General features: G+C 37.7%; 1 protein-coding gene across 10 annotated transcripts; it reads right to left on the reverse strand.

Annotated features, from left to right (window-relative positions):
• Nucleotides 1-14: 14 nt before the first annotated feature.
• Nucleotides 15-17,549, reverse strand: picalmb (phosphatidylinositol binding clathrin assembly protein b). Of its 10 annotated transcripts, none has more exons than XM_082179049.1 (23): nucleotides 13,598-17,549; nucleotides 13,144-13,286; nucleotides 12,962-13,037; nucleotides 12,655-12,757; nucleotides 12,229-12,322; nucleotides 11,274-11,385; nucleotides 10,756-10,862; nucleotides 10,630-10,671; nucleotides 9,731-9,816; nucleotides 9,401-9,524; nucleotides 8,381-8,508; nucleotides 7,757-7,848; nucleotides 7,482-7,634; nucleotides 6,225-6,308; nucleotides 5,898-5,987; nucleotides 4,774-4,881; nucleotides 4,446-4,553; nucleotides 3,893-3,923; nucleotides 3,690-3,789; nucleotides 2,990-3,049; nucleotides 2,809-2,913; nucleotides 2,494-2,605; nucleotides 15-1,408 (listed from the first exon to the last, which is right to left on the reverse strand). In XM_082179049.1, the coding sequence occupies exons 1-22, from the start codon at nucleotides 13,773-13,775 to the stop codon at nucleotides 2,513-2,515; spliced, it is 2,217 nt and encodes a 738-aa protein (XP_082035175.1). In that variant the 5' UTR covers nucleotides 13,776-17,549; the 3' UTR covers nucleotides 15-1,408; nucleotides 2,494-2,512. The 10 variants fall into 10 exon arrangements, with proteins under 10 accessions (XP_082035175.1, XP_082035177.1, XP_082035173.1 ...); XM_082179051.1 differs by having other exon boundaries at nucleotides 16,974-17,548; XM_082179047.1 differs by having other exon boundaries at nucleotides 8,381-8,514; nucleotides 13,598-17,548.
• Between the last annotated feature and the right edge of the window lie 81 nt (nucleotides 17,550-17,630).

Consider the following 17,630-nt stretch of genomic DNA (forward strand, 5'->3'; position numbering starts at 1 on the left):
AAATGTTCACAAGATTTGTGGAAGCTGCACTTTATTTGTAAAAGAAAGAGTACACTAATTGTTCTTACATCTTTTAAATACATAAAACAAAACAAAACAAAAAAAAGATCCGTGAGGACAACACGTAAATTATTCAGTAAAACTTAGGTCAATTGCGATTTGATTGAATTGCTTTCATATTTCAAACCATCCTTAGCCAACCCCTGGACAAACTGCCTATGTGATATATGTATATATACATAAAAGCACCGATCAACAGTGCTCAAACTGTCTCCCAGTCAGCGATTCTCATATTTTACACTACAAATTTACAGTGATGTCAATAACCCTGTCCGCGACCAATAGCTAGAGGAGCGTCCAGCTCTCGTATCTCAGTATTCCTGGACTTTTAGAGAGCAGGGTGCTTAACTTGACAAGAAGTCTGAAACATGAGGGCAACTCTTAACATTCAGATCAGGGGCAGCCATTTCTAACGGTCCGTGTGAAATGATGGCATGCCATGCATAATGCAGAACACCTCCCTTCCCAAGTGCAACACTTCACAGTCACGGAGGAAGTGCTTTTCTACTCCAACAAATATCTCATTGCAAAACCCCTAAGCACAGTATCGACTAAACAGTATAACAAACCATTCACTAATGATTACCCTCCCAATAGCCTTGGGCTGCAAACATTTCATCCACGGGAAGTTGTTCTAGACATAAAACTTAGAGAATAGTTAGTGCTCTATCATTTAGCTTACAGGTGTATTTTTCACATAATATCTATTTTAAAAAGTCTAAACCTTCATTATACAACCCAACACCCATGAGTAAGGTTGAATTATTATTTATATTTTTTCCCCCAATGTACTTCGTAAACTCTCCTTTTTTATTTTTTAGGCATTAATCATAAATAAATACAAACGACACGCAAGAAAGGTCTACTGGTGAATACAGTTAAAAGTAAAACTAAAAGATAAAATGTAAAACAAAGTTACTGTTACTATTTCATAACACGTACTATATCAGATGCTGAGTTATACTCCGATTTAGGTCGACATTTGCCACAAGACCTCTCATCAGAAGCTCCCGGTCGAAGGAAGAAAAAAAAACAATCTAACAGGAAAATCAAACTATAGCTTCTCAGAACACAAAATATCAAAGTCTCTCAATGCCCTTACCTACCTTAACAGATTATAAAATGTATGAGGAATCCCTTTATGGGCTGAACAGCAGCATCACTTGACATCTTAAACAAATTACGAAATGATTGCAGTATGCTCCCAGTCTTTCAACACACTTGGTTTACATCTTTGACGTCGAGTATGTTGTGGGATTGGTCCTCTGAAGACCATCCCGGCACAGAGGACAGAGCTTAATGGTTTGACATCAGGGAGCAACTTCATTTTGTGTTACATAAACTGCATCTGGAACAAGAAACAATTAAACATACAATTAGAAAGGTGCTTTAAACAATGGTGTGTCAAGTCAACAAGAAACTAGATGAATGAAACTGGTTATTTGATGGAAAAAAAGTGAATAGTCTCTACCACAGGTGGTTGGAAGAGAACATTAAAAGGCCTTGGTGATGTTAACCAAACAGTTTTTGAGGGTTTGCAGGCTTTTCCAATATTGACTAGTAATGAACCGTGTTGGGGAAAGTTACTTTTAAAAGTAATGCGTCACACTATTGTGTTACTCCCTAAAAATGTAACTAATTGCGTTACTTAGTTACTTTTTATATAAAGTAATGTGTTTTTCTCACTTGGGCTGGGCTTGCTAATTTGTTTTTGTTTGTTTTTTATAAAAAGAAAAAAGAAAAAGCTCTATTTTTTGCAAATATAAAAGCCCTTTCACACCAAAATTTAAATGGATAAGTCTCAGGGTTAAGAAAATGCAAATTCACGCCTGTCAGCAGAAGTTTGATGTTTATTTAAAGTCATTTTTGCTTATTAGTATGGTTGAATTGGATCATCAAAGGTCACCAGCAAAGACATTGGTAAATAAAGTGAGATTAAATACATAAAGTATATTTGTATTTTTTAGGTTTTCATAATATTCTGAGTTTGCATTTGACTTTTTATTCATTTTGAGGAATACTGAATCTGTTTTTGTACAGGTGAGATGAGAAAATGCTCACATCAGTCTAGAATTACAATAACCATCACGTTTACTCAGCGCACACAACGCCTCTGCATCTTACTCCTGATTTCTCTCAACATGGGGACAAGAGAAGTGTCAGTCAATATATGGGAAAACCAAATAAATTGCATTACTTATTTAAAAAAAAAAAAAAAGTAACTTGGATATTTTGTTGTAAATTTAAAAGTAATTTAAAAGTTACTTGAAAAAGTAATCTTCATTACATAACACCTTACTTGTAATGTGTAACCCCCAACACTGGTACTGAACATGCAATCTACATGTCCGTTCTACATCTAGCAAGAGGCACTAGATGAAACTGAACACGACTGCATGCAAGACCATCGGTGAGCACAAACGCATGCGGTACCTAGACAAAAGACGAAGCTCTACAAGAAATCCTTGAGAGAGAGCTGTGCAAAGGGGTCTTGTCCTGGGGCTCTGAGAGGACTCTGACTGGAAGGGCTAGAGGCAGCGGAGGGCTAATGCAGAGAGAACAACACAGAGAGAGAAAGGAAAGAGCTTGGAGTGACAGGGAAAAGCACACATGGAGGAGGAGAGGAATGATCTGCAGTTTGGGAAGGTGTTCTCGGTCTCATGGCCCATTAATACACAATGGACCATGATAATGTAGAGTGTTAATAGAAATCTACATGAACACCTGGAGAGATCGTAGGGATTGTACCTGTGCGCTGGACACTGATCCGAACGGATTGGATGGCCTCATGACAGGCTGTGTGTACATCATTGTGGGCTGGGTCATCATGGTCATGGAGGGCAACTGTGGAGGCTACAAAGATCACAACCATGAGGAATACATTTTCGACAACCTCAATTCAGGCAGCTGGTTTCACAGAAGTACTAACCATGCCATATCCCATCATTCCTGTAGGTGTTGTCGCAGGGAAAGCCATGATAGATGGTGGCTATAAAACAAAGTAGGACTAATGAGAACAAGTTCATCTGATTAATTTCATTATGTTCGTTCTGTTCCAAAACCTTAAGATACCTTGTTTTAGTCAAATCCTAGAATGCACTTCAGTATACTCAGTCAATAAATGGAGGGCAAGGTAAGAAAAATGTTGGTTATGATTTAACAATCCTTTCAATACTGAAAAGCAATGATTAAAAAGGTTAAATTTGATTGAATTAGATTAGATATAATCTAGATTGATCATTTGTTCAGTCAATAGTTGACAATGTGTGATGTGCACAGACTCTTTTTTTTTTATCTTCAGATAATGATTTTATCTAGTCAGCAGAATTCAAACATGGCTGATATTTATAGCCAATTTTAGAGCGTGTATTGCTTGCGTCTCCTAGCAATAAGGTGCAAATTTTTTGTACAAGGTGCAAGTCTGGTGTAATCCTTAGTTGTTTAGTGTATGATGCCCAGTTTTCTCTGTAAACATTTACAAAGTCAGCAAGTGTGTGATGCCTAGGTCAAATTTTAAGTTGTTTAATGTATTCCAGTCTTAAGAGTTTAAATAGCTGCCTATGTAGGCAGTAGGCAGCCCACTAGGTTTTGGAACAGAGACATTTTATTAATATAAAGTACAGCTGTACCATAGAGACAGGGTTCCATGTGGTAGATGGAGCATTCTTGGGTTGCCAATTCATTCCACCAGTTAATTTTTTCTCTCCTGGTTGGTTCCAGTGGATGTCACTGTGAAAACAGTTGGCTAATGTTAACACCAAACCAGAATATGAAAATGTATTATAACAGTCAGAAAGGCTATAATGAGCATCAGATAGGGCAACATTCTTACTTTTTAGTGGTACCATTTCCAATACCCAGATCTGTAAGTGAGATATGTATTTCACAAAGGTTTTAAAGAGGTAAACTTTTAACAGAATCAAGAACAAAAAATAAGGGGCCATTCACACTGAACACATTTCCATTGTCTTTCTATGTAAACACACAAGACGGATGTCTTTGACCACTTCGCTTGCATCTTTTGCATCGTCTCACAAATAACAAGGTGGTTTAAAGAAAGAATCAGAAGGATATTGTGCGTTGGTGTGGACACTAATATAGTTATCTTTATAGTTATTGTTCTTGGTGTGAACGGGCCTTTAGACCTTGTGTTTTTTTAGGGCTGTGCAACGATTAATCGCATCCAAAATAAAAGTTTGTGTTTACATAATTTATCTGTGTACTGTATATAATTATTTTGTATATATAAATACACACACATACATGTATATTTAATGTAAAAATGCATTCTGTGTGAATGGACCCTAACAATGTACTATATCTTGATTTTAGCATAATTTTCTAACAACACTAGATATGCAAACCTCTAAATAATTAACACTTACTTCCAACAAGGTTGGCCAAGGAAGAATCCAGGTCGTCTGACACCAGTTTATCTGGGAGCTGATTGGAGGACTGATTTAAACCGGCCACGGTGGGTTTCAAAATTCCTGCTGTGGAGAAAGTGAGAAAGGCGAGTATATTTTTATAGCATATTTAATACACAGTGGTGATTCAAAATGCTTTACATAGGCATAAGGAATTGAATAAGAATTTTTTAAATTTAATACTGTAAGTTTAGAAACTGCTGATTACATTTAAAGAATTGTACAAGTTGATCTACTTTTTCCAAGTTGTTTTATTTGATTTTGAGTAAAATGTAAAATGCCTTACCATCTGTATCCAGGCTATTGGACGAGGCAGCTTTAGTACCAAAAACAGACTCAAAATCAACATGCAGCTCGCCTGAGCTCTGTGGAGGGATTTGTGGAGCTCCGTATCCTTAAAAAGGCACAAAAATCCATTTAAGCCCTCTTACAACACACACAATATAGATTAGGACACCATTTGAAGAATGGCCAGTATCAAAATTACTAAATACAAGTGGTGCCAATAAGTGGACTAGTATCCATGGTCACATGTCAGAGTTAGTGGAGGGTAAACTACAGACATGCACAAGACATCCTGCAAAAGTACAAGAACCACTACTTGCTCACAAGAACATTGTTAGGGTGCTTTCACACTGGCAATTTAGTCTGAAACGGGGCACGGTTCGCATGAAAAAAATGGTAATGTGAAAACTGTCACGGGTGCACGCTTCTTCAGAAAGTAAAGCAACCTGCGCATGCGTTTTAGCTGTTGACGATGTATTTAGTTAAATAAAACACAGGTATGGGATGATAATGTTGATGATTTACCTTAGATACGAGCCTGCAGCGTATTCGCGCATAGCGAGTGCAATCAGGGCGACAAATGAATGGCAACCACGGTCTCCTCAAAAGAGTCTGTTTGCAAGCAGCAGAAAGCCGCTTTCATGCGATGCACATACAGTAAACCCAAGTGTCATTTACTCAGCTGTGCATAATAGCACCAAATAAATAAACCAAATTAACCAGGAACAAACACGCTCGGGCTCGGACCTCAACAACCGTTCCCAGTGTGAAAGCCCCCTTAAAGGGATAGTTCACCAAAAATGCTAAATTGTGTCATAATTTACTCAATGGGTATGCCTACTGTAGATCATAAAAGGTGAATTTTTTAAAGAACTTTCTGGCCGTTCTTTTTCATATAATGACAAAGAAATAGAATTGGGGTTGTCATAATCCGAAAAGCACCATAAAAAGCATCACGAGGGTGAGTAAATGATGAAAGAATTGTCATTTTTAGGTCTTTACTAGGCCTAGATCATGTTAGATCAGACAGCATTATAGACGAAGGAAAACATATTTCACAAAGGGAGTGGGGCGGGGGTGGGGGGCAGCGTCACACAAGGCAACCTCCAGCCACAGGCTCCCTACCTCTGAATAGGCCTGCTACAGTGGAGGGCTCAGACTGGAAGGGAGAGGGGTTTGGGAGATGCTGGACCATAGACGGTTGACCAAACGAGTCTGACAGGCAGGCGGGGAGAAACAACACAGCAAGCATTACAGACATAAAGACATTATAGATTCAAATTGGATTAGTAAAGAGCGTATTTAAATAGAAATATTAAGACAAAGCCATGTGCAGAAGGCAAACATCATCCAGCAGGGATGATCACAGGATATACCCTGTACACTGCTTCAATGCCCCTATGTTTCCTGACAGAGGGGAAACATAGGTGGGATGGTTTGCCATCATGGTACCTGAGATTAAGTGCTCTATCCGAACAGTGCGTTTGTAATTGGTTGATACAGATGAACTTGAATCAATAAAGGGATTGTACTGATCTATGGTAAAAAAGGAAAAACAAGCATTCACTTATAGCTAAAGCAAAAGTAGACTGAGGTGAAAACTGGAATGAAATATGGTTTTCTAACAAACTTTTCTGGTCTATTTTTATGAATAATATATATTATGATAAGGGCTGTCAGATGATTAAATTATTTAATTGCAATTATTGTCCTTATGACGGTTCCACTCATGGGTGATATTTCACTAGCTGACCTTCGACAAATATTAAATTTCACCATACAAAGACTGATTTTTATTTTTATTTTTTATATTTAAGAAATCACATGCGTTAATGCATCACCTTTAATAGCCCTAATTTTATATACTGTATACTACCATTCAAAAGTCTGGGTTCAGTGTTTTTTTTCTTGGAAATAAATTATAACTTTTATTCAGCAGGGATATGTTAAATTGATCAAAAGTTACAGTGAAGACATATTTTTTTAAATTATATTTCAGAATATGCTGTTCTTTTGAACTTTCTATTCATCAAATAATCCTTAAAAAAACTCACGGTTTCCACAAACATTAAGCAGCTCAGCTGTTTTTGACATTGATAATAATAATAACAATAATGTGTTGCTAGTGCACCAAGTCAGCATATTAGAATGATTTCTGAAGGATCATGTGACCTTGGTGAGCATAAGAGACTTCTTTCAAATACATAAAAAAAATCTTACTGACCCCAAACTTTTGAATAGTAGTGTATGTAACCTATTGTTTCTTTACATTTAGATGTTGGAAGTTGGGCAAAGTAATCTATTCAGTATGTAGTCTACATCTTGCTTTTAACAAGCATTTAACATGCTTTTTTTTTTTCTGGGTCTCACGCTACCTACACCCACTTTAATTTCAGCTATCGAGATAAAACCTGTAATTAGTGAAACAGCCCTATTTGAACAGAGCCAAAACAAAGCTCTGTGTCTACAAACATTTCTTTAAATGTGATCTATAGTACTGCCACCTAACCTCTATTTAGTCTCCAATTACAGACTGCATTCTTACTCCGACGTCGAGTTCAACTGGACCGAACTTAATCAGAGGATTCCTGATTTGACACAACAGGATACTGTGCATGCGAAACGAGGGACTTTCAGCGACCAAAAAACTCAAACTAATAAAACACTTTGGATGGGTGGGTTGGAAGAAAGAATCTAAGGCATGTTTACCACCAAAAATCTCATGACCTGACGTCCTAGAGGAGAAACTAACACCATCTGATGACATAACGGGTAGATGAGCACCATCAACAACAAGTTTGGTTAGGAAAGGGTTTAGGTTTGGAATGGAGTCATCTACAGCTTCAGAAGAAGAGAAAGGATCTGAGCAGGCAAAAGGAGAGAGAAAGAGTCGAAGAGAAGGACATTAGGACGAGACTCAAGTTAACAGAAAAGACTACAGCATGCTGAATCTCTGACACGCAGTCACATGCAAAGGATCTCACCTCCCCATGCCGTGGCCACAGAGGGTCCAGGCTGCATGCCCGCCTGAAAGTTAGTCTGCATGTTGAAGAGGTCGCTCTCCATCTTCAGGGCACTGAGTAACAGAAAACAAAAACGCCAATTTAACCAAGAGAGGTTTAGGCAGATGTATAAAGGGTACGTTTACACGTTTACACATCTCGCGTTCAGGCGACAATGTTGTCTAAACGATGCCCGTTAACAAGGATCTGCGAAAATTAAAGAAAAAAAAAACAATGCGGTTTTATGCATGCCAGGCCAGTAGTTGGCGATGTCACTTTGTGCTATATAGACTGATCTCGTAATACACATGCGATATTGTAGTTTTCACAATTTTGCGATTTTGTAGTTTACACAGAGACAATAATGGTATTATTTTCTAAAACTTGCACTTTGAAACCCGTTTTTTTAGTTTTCATGCCCCCAAATCGACCTCGTCATGTAAATTATGTCATGTAAACACCACCTAAGATACAGGTGTTTGTACTGAAATTCGGCACACAAATTTGCTGCAACCGTTTAGTCAATTTGCCCCTGGTCGAGCACAAACCATGCTTGTTTTTATATCTCAAGCCATACAGAAAAATATCTAGAGAATCATAGCTAACCCATTGGAGCAGCTGGGAGTGGAGAACAGGTCTATGGCAGGAGCTGTGCTGATGCATGCGGCTGTGGTGGAGACTGGAGAAGTGTCTGTCGTAGCAAACGAAGGCCTCTTGGAGAGCTCCTTCAGCCTCTGTTCCTGATTAAAAAGAGCACAAGCCAAGAAACCTTTTAGACAGGAAGGAGCCATCTGATTGGCATGTAACCACTTTTCATTCATTAGTGTGATGCTAAGGGGTGGATACATTTGAAATCTGTGATAACAAGCTCATAATTGTTAAAAAAAATTATCTGAATCCTTTTTATTTTTTATTTATTTTTTGGCATAAATGCAAAACATCCTCATGTCGTTCCTAGACCGTAAGAATTTCATTCATCTTCGGAACACAAATGCAGATCTTTTTTGATGAAATCTGAGAGCTTTCTGTCCCTCCATTGACAGCTACGCAACTATCACTTTGACGCTTAAAAAGTTCATAAAGAGATCGTAAAACTAATCCATATGAATTGAGTGGTTTAGTCCGAATTTTCTGAAGAGACAAGATCGCTTTATATGATAAACAGATTGAATTTAGGCTTTTATTCATAAATAAACATTCAGCAACTCACACACCAGTTGTGGTAAACAGAAGTATCAGTTAACAAAAAAAAGTTATAAATAAATAAGTAATAAAAGTATCAGGTAACAGACTATCCCTTTAAATAAAAAATAAAAAACTGTCATACTTTGTCCCTTATAAGTGCAAAGATTTATGCTGAAACTGTCCAAAATGCTGTATTAACAGTTTTTTACTGTTAAAAAAATAAATGTAGACAGTCATTTGCAAAGTACAGCATTTTTAGAAAATACATCAACTATTATCCAGAGATTTACTTTAAATTCACACAAACACAAAATTACGTGAGTTGCACATATAACTAGAAAACAGCAATCTATAATTAACAGAACACCCACGAAGAAAAAATACTGGAAATCCTTTTCCCCGGTGGGTGAAATTATTTCTGAAATGGGTCCTGTTATGTACCTTTAGTGCTTTTAATCGCGCCTGCTCCTCCTCCAGAGCTGCCTGCTTTTCCCTTTCATCCACTTTGGTGAAAGACATGCCAGTGTTGGCCAGAGATGACACAGCATTGGAGAGTGTGCTTGCCCTACAAAAGTCGGGGACAGATAAATTGAGCTTCTGCGAGTATGAGAGAAAAATCACACTTGGAGTACATTGAACTACTGCATTTGTCAAGCACGCCGCTCTTATAGGTATACATCTATCAAGAGATTCAAGACCCATCAACACAATGCATCTGATAGCACTCATTCATTTGTATTCAGCTCTGAGCGTGACACATGAATGGCCCACCTGCTGGCGGCGGTGGAGTCCTTCACCTTCTTCCCTTCTAATGAAGCCAAGTGTTGCTCCAGGGCATCCAAAAGACTGCTGGGGGCCTGAGGGAATGCACAAACATTTACTCAAGAATAACCACCAATTAAAAGACAAAATAGCTTGACATTTATAGGCAATAAGAATTAAAAGGTGCAGAGGAGTGCAGAAAAGAGTGAGAAAAGTACTTACACACACTGTAAACTGAAGATGGACAGAAGGTGGAAAGATAAAGGGAAATACAGAATATAAAGGTGGTCTTGGTCAGATATATAATGCATGAGTTTCAAAGCAGCTATCTGCCCTTATATATGGCTATGATGGCATTTGCGCTAGATATATAATCTGTCCTTTTCAAGTGTCTGTTTAATTCATTCGTGACTTAGTCCTGAGTGTTACTGTATATAACAACCCGTTCTCACTCCCAAGGCGTCAAATACTGTTGATTGGGCAAAAGCCCTGCATGTCACAATGTAGATGCCAATAGTGAATAAACATTACTATCATCGTTATCATCATTTTGCTGGCTGAAATATGTCCATGCTGTAAATTATACTGTATATAATTGAGTGAGAACCCGTTGCAGTCAATATACTTATAATAGAATCATGACTCCCACAGTTATCTCTATAATTACTATTCTCAAATCTCCACTGAGCCCATAACACCTTTATTTGCTGTAGACAGGGAACAGTTAAGACAGAAAAGGTAAGAAATCTTTAGTGACATGCGCATCCTAATGAGCTGCATGCTTCTTTCGGAAATGCATTTGTGCAAGGTAAAGTAAAAAAAGCAGAACAGCTTCAGAAAATACTCAGGATCGTTAATAATGCAGAAAGAGTGCAGGTGTTAAAGTCAGAATAAAAGTGCGGTCTTACCTGAGACAGGTCAGGTATGTCCCCACGGTCTATTCCCACCTGCTGTGAGGCGAGCAGAACAAATATGTTACGTAACGCTCTTTTAATGAAGTACCTTGCCTCCAGAACAACACATGAGAATCTCACCTCTGCCACTTTGAGGAACTCTGAGATCCTGGTCATTCGGGTAAGAAATTTCTTGTAGATGTCCAAACCCTCTTTACACTGTACTTTTTTCATATCAAAGTACTTTTCTGTGAAAGGAAGATAAAGAAGCACCCATTACCAATCAGCACTATGCCGTTATTTGAATGTGTAAAAATAAAAATAGATCTGTCCCTTTTTTTCATATCAATTTAATCTGCAAATAGGATGAAAAAATTGCTACTGAATTTGACCTTCTTTTTTTTAGACAGGGGGAAGAACAGGAAAAGGGAAAATATGCAATCAGGGCATGATGCAGGCTGAATCTGAACCTGCGTAACTGTAAGTACAACTTCTTGTGAGCACGTGCACTACTGCACCACAACTTTTTGTTCAATTTCAAGAGCTTAAACATTCAAATCTTTAATGTACATCTTGCATTTAAAAGTAAAATGAGTGTATTTATACAATACATGGTTTATTTATTTAGTATTGAGAAGAAAGCATCATGAAGAACCTACCCAATAAGTTTATTATCCCTTCATTGTAAGCTGCAAAAAGTCGGATGGAGTCTTTGAAAAGAAGCATGAAGGCTGCATTAATAACCCCATTGGTAAGTTCATTGGCATTGACCTGGGCAAACAAACAAAAATTATTTTCATAAACATATGCCACACAAATGCTTTGCTGCTACAAAGAAAATATTATTTGCGTAAATTCATAAGCCCCTTTCAGACATACCGTTTTTACTGGTGTGATCAGGACCTATTCAAAAATACCGGTAAATTGGTTCTGGCAATTTACCCATTCGAGAATTTGTAATATTACCAGTAAATTACTAATATGATGTGTGTGAACAAGGAATGAAGATAACCGGTATGAGCATGTACAAGGTCAGAACGTGCTGATGTAAGAAGTTTGGTTTGGGCCAATCATAAAGCTCTGTTGGAGCCGTTTACGTTAAGTTCCGTGCCAATGAACTGTTTTTGTATGGGTGCTTCTCAATCAGATTCCTTGTTCAGTAGTCAGGGCATTGATCAGGGAGTCAACCATTTTAAAGGCTGTCTCAATCACAAAATCACTCTAGTGCACTAAAACGTTCACTCCCTTTAGTCCCACAAGCCACAATTAAAAACCAGGGAGCATCGATGGTCACTATGTTCCCTTAACAGAGGTTCTGAAGCGCGAAGCAAATCACGTGAGCCAATGACAGTCATCAATAGTCATCAGTATCCCATGTGTAGAGAGCCTTAGTGTCCCTACCAGTTAATTCGTGAACACATACGGATTCAGAACTTTGGAAGCTAGGGAGCTGATTGAGACGGACCCAATGTTTGTGTGAACAGCACATGTGTGTATTTACCGGAAAAGTCGTTCTGGTAATTTTACGGTAATTTACCGGCATTGCTGTGTGAAAGGGACTATAAGCAAAATGCATATGTAGATCAGCTGTCAGTTTTCTGCATTCTGACTTACATTGAAGTCAAGAAGGGCATCCATCTGGTTCTGTATAATAGGGATGGTTTTAAGGAGCTTCTCTGTGTTCATGGATCTCATCACTCCGTCCACCCTTAAGGAGAAGATTTTAAAATATAGGTCAAATGACATTGGGGGATCAGTGCATGGAGGTTTAGTGGATGATCCAGTGCAATGACTTCAAACATTTAAAGCAAGCGCTTCAAAACTAGTGCTGTTGCACAAATCCCCTTAAATGATTTAGAACAAAAACTACAGCTAAGGCTAAAAAAAATCATTGTATCAAGTGAACAATTTACTGGACAAATGAATCACTGTTGGAGTTACATAATGCACTTAATGCAAAAGTCAGCACACTAAAGAAAGCAGAAATTAGAAACTACCTTCAAAGTTGTATTATAAAATGTATTAAAAAAAATTTCCTACCCACGCTTTACTTTCGTGAAGTCAAATGCCACCTGTCGATACGAAACGGCCTTCTCATTCAGATATCGACTATACCTCCGAATGAATGTTGACATATCGTAACCTAGGGAGACACCGAAAAAGATGACTGTTAAGAAATAAATTATTTTAAAAATAATAAATGAATATAATGTTATAAACATTATCAAACTAATTCAATTAATAAAAAATAAAAAAAAAGAATGTTTATTACAAGTCAAATAGTGCATCAAAGAAGAACGAAGCCTCTGTAGAGTGTGAAATAAATGTGTATAGTTCAATACAGTACCTTGTAGGCCACTTTTGTCCAGGAAATTACTGAGGTTGAATAATGTGTTCCTTGAGGCCAAGTACTGAATAAATCGCTGGAACCAAAGTGATAAATTAAAGAATGTTTAATGCATGCAATTATTTGCAGATCTTAACTTGTAGCTTGATTAAAAAGCAGATAGATCTCCCACAGTCACGCACCTCGTTCCCATATACCATGAGGTGATGTGTTGTGATTAGGGACTTAAAGACCACCACCCAACTGGTGTTGGTGGTTCTCTCGAACAAAGAGTCTGCCAGCTGAGGAATGTTCACATTCATCTCATTGGTACAGTGTATCAGGTCTACAACAGAAACAGAGGTTTCCATTAACTAATGACATTAATAACTGGGTGAAGAATCCAGTCAACGAAACAGACTGCAATGTTATAGAGCTTAAAATGTAATAAATAAAAGGATTAACATGCATTTACAACATAAAACAGAACAATAATAATCTGTGGAGAGAGTCCACATAAATAAGCATTACGCAGGAACTGCGCAGGAATTCCACAGCCCACTATTAACTGTGCTGGTGGACTTTCTTGATGAAATGTTTAATGCACTTCTGCAAATATACTTTAGGGGAATGACATTTTTGTGGTGTAGTATTCACATAGATGGTGATGTAGTGCAGTTTCTGATGGACTTCTTCTTTCTGAATGAATGAGGTTGACTTCATTCGTGTGGTTGGTTGGTTTGGTGTGAGACAGCTGCCTCCACAGCACTGCCAACTTTGATTCACTCCTACTCCTGAGAAACAAAGCCCTCACCACAAAAGATGTCAAGATCATTTAATCTGGTCTATAGCTATAGGCCTGTCTGGCGAAAGAAGTTAATCTTTGGTTGGTTGAAAGGACCATAAGTAACCATCATTTATGTGATATATACTGTAACTTGAAGGGATAGTTTACCCACCAAAATAATGTAAAAAAAAAAAACGCATAATGACTTTCTTCTGTGGAACATAAAACATACAATGGATGTTTTGTCCATACAATGGAAGACAGTGGGCAACAAACCTGTTATCAACATTCTTCAAAACAGTGTTATTTTAGTTACTATTATAGTTGTAATTCATATTTTTGATTAGTTTTTGTTTGTTTATTTTCTGTTTTTATTTTAATTACAATTATAGAAATTTTGTTGTGTTTCTATCATTTTTATCAGATAAATAAATAGATTTTTATTCATATTCCAGTTACTTTAGTTCATCAATTTAAAGCTGCAGTCCGTAACTTTTTTGGGTTAAAAATGATCCTAAATATATTTTTACACATAACCAGCCAGTGTTCAACACTATCTGCTTGCCGTAGCTCGATTCAAAACGGTAAGCTTGTAATAATGATTTTAATTCCAGTGGTACTGGTGGATTTCCACGGGAAATTCGAGCATGTCTTTGCGTCATTACGTCTCATCTGTACACATAAGGTACCTCGGCTAGTATTGCGTGTGAGGATGTTGGAGGGTATAATTAAACTTATCAATTTGTTGGCGGATCCAGAAAGGTTCAAATGACAATCACCAGTGACAACTGGAGATTCACCCATTATAAAATGCAAAAGACTTCGGACTTCGGAGTGGCTACAGACAAAAAGAGACTGCAACCGGCCCACGCAAACAAGAATAAATATCGGAAGGGCATTAAATGTAGTCACACAATGCTGATGTTGTTAACATTAATAATTTGAGAACAAAGTATAATTTGCACGGTTTGACGTGATATGATAAGCGATCGTTAGATTTAATCGGCACGATTTACTGCAATGCGTTTTTTCCCTTAATTGGTCAGAACAAAAGTGGATTTTACTTGCTTGTTCAGATGACATTTTCCAGTGAAAATTCTTATGTTGGTCATACTTCCAAAAAGTAGAATCTGTGATTGCGAATGCCAGTATCCACACCGGCGCGGCGACTGACAGCCGCACATTCTCCTCAAAACATTGGATTCATCCGCGCCGTGCCGTGCCGAGGCACAACCCACGTAAAGTTGATAATTCCGCGAATAACTGCAATTGCAGATTTCGAACAGAGATGGCGACAAAGAGGAAAAACTACTGCAGCTTTAAACTAAATACAAATTAGAAATGGTGCCTTAGCTTTAAGGTTTTTTATATTTTATTTCAGTTAAAGATTATTTTATTTCAAGTAACAAACGTTTTTATATGGTTTTTGTTAACTATAATAACTCTGCTTCAAAATATCTCAGTCACACAGGTTTGCAACGACATGAGTGTGAGTAAATCATGACAGAATTTTCATTTTTGGCTGAACTTTCCCTTCAAGCTTTAAAAATTTTCAGTTTACCTGCATTCAAATAGACCGTTGATTAAAATTACAGAGGCATCTTTAGTTATCATAAAGTCTCAGATAAAGACAGAAAAAAAGACAGAAGTTTCTACAAAAATGATTCTGAAAAAAACAAAAACAAAAAAAAACCTTACATTCAGTTCCCTCACTAAAGTAAAAGGTGTGAATGGGTCCAGCAGGCAGACAATTTTATTTTCCTTTTTAAAAGTCCTAACTACAGTCCTTCAAACATGTCATAGCTTGTCTTATAACGCTGTAAGAACATAATGAAAGAATAGTCAGGCCTGGCTGAGACAGACGTAAATAGAGATCTATTCTGAAGACTTACAGACTTACTAGACTGGCACTAGACCAGCAGTTCTTAAAGGGTTAGCTAGTTCACACACAAATTTAAATTGTGTCATTAATGCCTAATTACTCACCCTCATGTTTTTCCAAACCCTTAATACTCTTCGGAACAAAAATGAAGATCTTTTTGATGAAATCTAAGAGCTTTCTGTCCCTCCATTGACAGCTACGCAACTACTACTGTGACGCTTCAAAACGTTCATAAAGAGATCGTAAAACTAATCCTTATGAATTGAGCGGTTTAGTCCAACATTTTTTGAAGAGATGTGATCGTTTTATGTGTTGAACAGATTTAAATAGGCTTTTATTCACATATAAACATTCATCAACTCACACATCAGTTGTAATAAACAGAAGCTCAAGCATGTTTGCTTGACGTGCGAGAACCAATGAGGTTCATTCTCGTGTTACGCAGCATGTTTGAGCTTCTGCAAGAACCAATGAGGTTTGTTCTTGTGCGTCAAGCATGTTTGGTTGAGCTTCTGTTTATTTTCACTGATCAATGTTCATATGTGAATAAAAGCATGAATTCTATTGTACTAAACCGTTCAAATCATATGGATTAGTTTTACGAATTAGGAACTTTTTTATGAACTTTTTGAAGCGTCAAATCGGTAGTTGCGTAGCTGTCAACGGAGGGACAGATTTCATCAAAATGTTATTTATTTGCGTTTCGAAGATGAACAAAAGTCTTGCGGGTTTGGAACGACATGAGGGTGAGTAATAAATAACAGAATTATACTATTATGGCGAACTATCCCTTTAAAGAAGATACACAGCATTTACTGACATCATCTGTGGGTTTGTAACCAACTGGACATGATAATCAAATCAAAATGATCTTCTAACACAAAACACCTTCCTTACATTAACCTGTTCACAACATGTTTTTCATGCAAGAAAAACAACAGCACTGATTTATTTCTCCCCAATGAGCATTAAAGGGATTTAACATTTTAACCAGTATGGCAATGCTGAGGAGGTCTACATGAGGTCCTAAACTATATTAAGAGCATTTAAAACATTTATTAATATTATTATGGAATCAAACTTAATGGAAATCCACGTATTCTTGCTTACATACAAACAGCAATAATGCACATAATACACAGTCCTGCTTCAATACAGCTGAAAGTGATTCAATGTCAGTTTGTCATAAATGGCCTGTATTTCCAATATTATTATCAGGAGTCTGTCTACAGCACATTAGCTTAGCACAGCCTGGGCCTGCCCATTGTACAATAGCCTAAAATCGTAGCCATAACAATCAAAGCAACAGCTGTACACACGTCCATCCTCGCAATTTCATTTTAAACACAGCTGCTGATACTTACAATCCAAGTGTTTCTTTTTAGGGCCCATTATTTCGTGCGTTGTTGCCTTGCAGACAGTTTTGGAAACGGCTGATCCAGTAACGCTATGCTGAGCAGCAGTTATCCTGTCTGTAATGCTCTGCCCAGACATTTTCAAAGCTTTCCAGCGACCAAGAATCCAATAATATGTATGATGAATATTGAAATTCAAACTGCAACTAAATAGTGTTCACAGTTCCCGGTCGACCTCCTGCCGTACGATACTAGTATACGGGGGGAGACAAAGATTGGTCGGACAAGAGGAGGCAGATGGGAAGCCTTGCACACAGTTATCCGCTGCGCGAGACGATGATGAATCCAGAAATGATGTTAGCGAATATCTCGCGCGGAATTCTTACATTGTTACGGGCTTCAATCGCGCGTTGTAAAGGCTCGTGACTCATCTCTCATGTCTCGGACACTAATCCCGCTGTTCAACCGCCGCCTGTCTTATTCGTGTAAGCCCGCAGGATTGAAGAGCAGCGAAGGCAAATGGCGGGCCTGTGCTGTTCCATGAGAGCTGGAGGAATATAGGACACTGACCGCTGATGCTGCTGATCCAGGATCAGGCTGAACACCTTCATTACAAATGCACTTGGAATAAAGGGACAATCAACAATATATTCGTATCTTTTTCCA

Source organism: Leuciscus leuciscus (assembly GCF_965113295.1).
Source record: "Leuciscus leuciscus genome assembly, chromosome: 9".
Lineage (NCBI taxonomy): Eukaryota > Metazoa > Chordata > Actinopteri > Cypriniformes > Leuciscidae > Leuciscus > Leuciscus leuciscus.